This window comes from Sinocyclocheilus anshuiensis, unplaced genomic scaffold, assembly GCF_001515605.1.
Source record: "Sinocyclocheilus anshuiensis isolate Anshui unplaced genomic scaffold, SAMN03320099.WGS_v1.1 scaffold329, whole genome shotgun sequence".
Classification (NCBI taxonomy): Eukaryota; Metazoa; Chordata; class Actinopteri; order Cypriniformes; family Cyprinidae; genus Sinocyclocheilus; species Sinocyclocheilus anshuiensis.
Genome location: NW_015540881.1, coordinates 1,045,812 through 1,048,862, shown reverse-complemented (window position 1 = coordinate 1,048,862; position 3,051 = coordinate 1,045,812). Strand labels below are relative to the sequence as shown.

Here is a 3,051-nt window from a genome sequence, read left to right as displayed (position 1 = left end):
GACATCATTCAGTAGCCTGCCTTATTCCCAGAGGTGACTCATTCCTCAGCTACCGCGAGTCTGGAATACCAGGATGGACACAGGGATACTCCCATTGTAAAGGAATTTGGTACTTTAGTGCCATATATGGAGTTTTTGATATCAATCAGGACCAAGAAGGCAAAAAGGAGGCGGAGTCTGTATTGAGCGCGCGTTCTCATTGGTGGCGAGGTAACCGAAGGGAAGTTCTGGATCTACTTATGCTAAAATAGTAAAGCAGACAAAACTATCAAACTTTATCCGAAGTCTTTCTTTCGGTCCCTGACAATCTGTTTTGCAACTTTGGCTGCTCTTGTAGCTGACACAATGTCTTCGCAGTTCAACAGAGGTCCAGCATACGGGTTTTCAGCGGAAGTGAAAAGCAAGGTACGTGGAATAATTAACAAACGAGTTTAAAGCATTCGTTAAAACATAGACATGTTTTGTTTGCCGTATTGTAGCTCTTATGCAATAGAAATCGCTCCGTCTCATTCTGATGAATCTAAAGTTGATCAACAAATGTTTCCTAAACTTCCTGTAGTGTTAACAACACACGTGTTGCAATACAAGGTTAAATATCAATCGTGCTTCATATAATGCATATTTCATTATTAATTGATGGCAACTGGCTGTCAAGTTAAAGCAAGTAAAACGCAAAAGAAGTCGCGGAAACAGCAAAGAAAGTTCTAAGTACTCTTGGGGCGTTGCCTCCAGTGCTCAAATATCTTGTTATTGTAATTGGCCTGAAAAACACACAGCTTGTGCTCACAATAAAGCTGCTGCTGGTTCACATTCCTCTCCCTGATTGTAGCTGATGTGATTTTAGCACTCTAGTATCAGTTAGCAGTCCTGACGTTAGCTAGATAGATTTATGGTGTTAGATAGGCCTTTGATTTCCTTATTTTGATGTTTGACTATATGTAAAGTCATAAATGTAATTATATCACTCGCCTACATGTTGCTTCTTTATATATCGTGGGGTATTGAAGAAATGATAATGTAGATCTTGTGTTCTTATTGAAATAATGAGCATAGAGCTGTATTATAGTCTGATTGTAGTGTGATTTATTAATCAATGTCATATTTTTCCCCCCACTAGATTGCACAGAAATATGACCCCCAGAAAGAGGAAGAGTTACGAATTTGGATCGAGGGCATTACTGGGCGCTCAATTGGAGATGACTTTCAGAAAGGGTTAAAAAACGGTGTCATACTCTGCGAGTAAGTTTGTGTTTCAGTGTTTCCAATGTGGCCTCCCATCATGTCTTTTCAAACGTAATTTCACAACATAACCTTGCGTAACCTTGAGGTCTTGATGTTTCCTTAAAGGCTCATAAACAAACTTCAGCCAGGGTCTGTGAAAAAGATCAACCAATCATCCCAAAACTGGCATCAGGTGAGCTGACCATTTCCACTTCTCTAAAATGTTTATTCCTGAACGCTTTAGTAAAGCTAGAGACATTGAACTATTGATGTTCTGACATTGAACTTTTTTTTTTTTTAAACAGTTGTTTGTTGTGTTAACTTAAACTGCTGATAAGATTGTCTCTTGTTGTAGAAGGTTATTTTTTGTCTGTTCGCATTCAGATATTTTATTCTGTTGCAGCTGGAGAACCTGACCAACTTCATTAAAGCGATCACCACCTACGGGCTCAAGCCTCACGATATTTTTGAAGCCAATGATCTGTTTGAGAACGGAAACATGACACAGGTTCAGACCACCCTCCTGGCTCTTGCTGGCATGGTAAGCCCTGTTGAATCATATAATTTCACAGGAGAACAGCCTAACTCTGATATTTCAGTCTGTAATTAGAGTTTCTCCCTGTGTTTACAGGCTAAAACCAAGGGCATCCACTCAAGTGTAGACATTGGAGTGAAGTATGCAGAGAGACAGGAGAGGGCATTTGATGAGGAGAAAATGAAAGCCGGACAATGTGTCATTGGATTACAGGTATGAGTTTCTGTTATTTTAAACCATCTGAATATGAGTCACAATTATTTACCATTTGTAATACAGAACTGATTCGGCTTAACCTGGAAAGTACCATGACAATGTTTGTAGCTCACTTGCATATCTTTTAATAGATGGGAACAAATAAATGTGCAAGTCAAGCTGGAATGAATGCCTATGGTACCAGAAGACACCTGTATGATCCCAAGTCACACATTCTACCACCAATGGACCATTCAACCATCAGTCTGCAGATGGGCACCAACAAGGGTGCTAGCCAAGTAAGTACTAACCTCCCTGTGTCCTATGATATTGCTTACTCATTCTGATCAGTGGTGTCATTGTTAACTGAAATTGAAACCATCAAAAAGCACGAAATTATGCTGAAATAAAATATAAATATTAGATGGAAAAATTTTCAACTTAAAAATTAAACAAAATTTGGAAAAGTTGTCACTAACTGATGTAAAATATGTTTGAAGTACCAAAAATACTAAAGCTAAAAATAAATTACAGCTAAATGGAAATATTAAAAGATAATTTGTTTTCTTTTTTACTTTAAAAAGCATTAAAAGAAATGAAATTAGGCCACTAACTGGTGTCAAATGTTTGAAGAACCAAAATTACTAAAACAAAGTAAACTACAGCTAAATCGAAATATAAAAAATAACTTTTTTTACTTTTAAGTAAAAAGACTGAAATTAAATTTAAATAGATTAAAAAGTTAAACTTTTTAATATTCCAAAGTTTTGGAACTTGCTGAATTAAAATACAATATATTTAAGTTGAAGTACTAAAATTACTAAAATCTGAAATGTAAATTTAAAGCTAAATGGAATAAATTAAATTCAATAAATTAAAAAAATAATGACAAAAACACAATTCTTATCGCTCATTTTCTGCCCATCTAATTTGTATCAGTGTTGTTAATTAAAACGATTAAAAAGTGTTTTCATTAACTGAAATAAAGCTGAAATGAATAAATATTAGATGAAACATTGGAAATGTTGTAAAAAATATATAAAAGCTAATTCAAAATATAAATAAACACAATAATAATAATAATAATAATAATAATAATA

General features: G+C 35.0%; 1 protein-coding gene across 1 annotated transcript; it reads left to right on the top strand.

Annotated features, from left to right (window-relative positions):
* Nucleotides 1-227: 227 nt before the first annotated feature.
* LOC107688539 (calponin-2-like) lies at nucleotides 228-2,313 on the top strand. The gene is made up of 6 exons (XM_016486234.1): nucleotides 228-405; nucleotides 1,118-1,239; nucleotides 1,348-1,414; nucleotides 1,625-1,762; nucleotides 1,853-1,969; nucleotides 2,104-2,313. The coding sequence occupies exons 1-6, from the start codon at nucleotides 346-348 to the stop codon at nucleotides 2,296-2,298; spliced, it is 699 nt and encodes a 232-aa protein (XP_016341720.1). The 5' UTR covers nucleotides 228-345; the 3' UTR covers nucleotides 2,299-2,313.
* The last annotated feature ends 738 nt before the right edge of the window (nucleotides 2,314-3,051 follow it).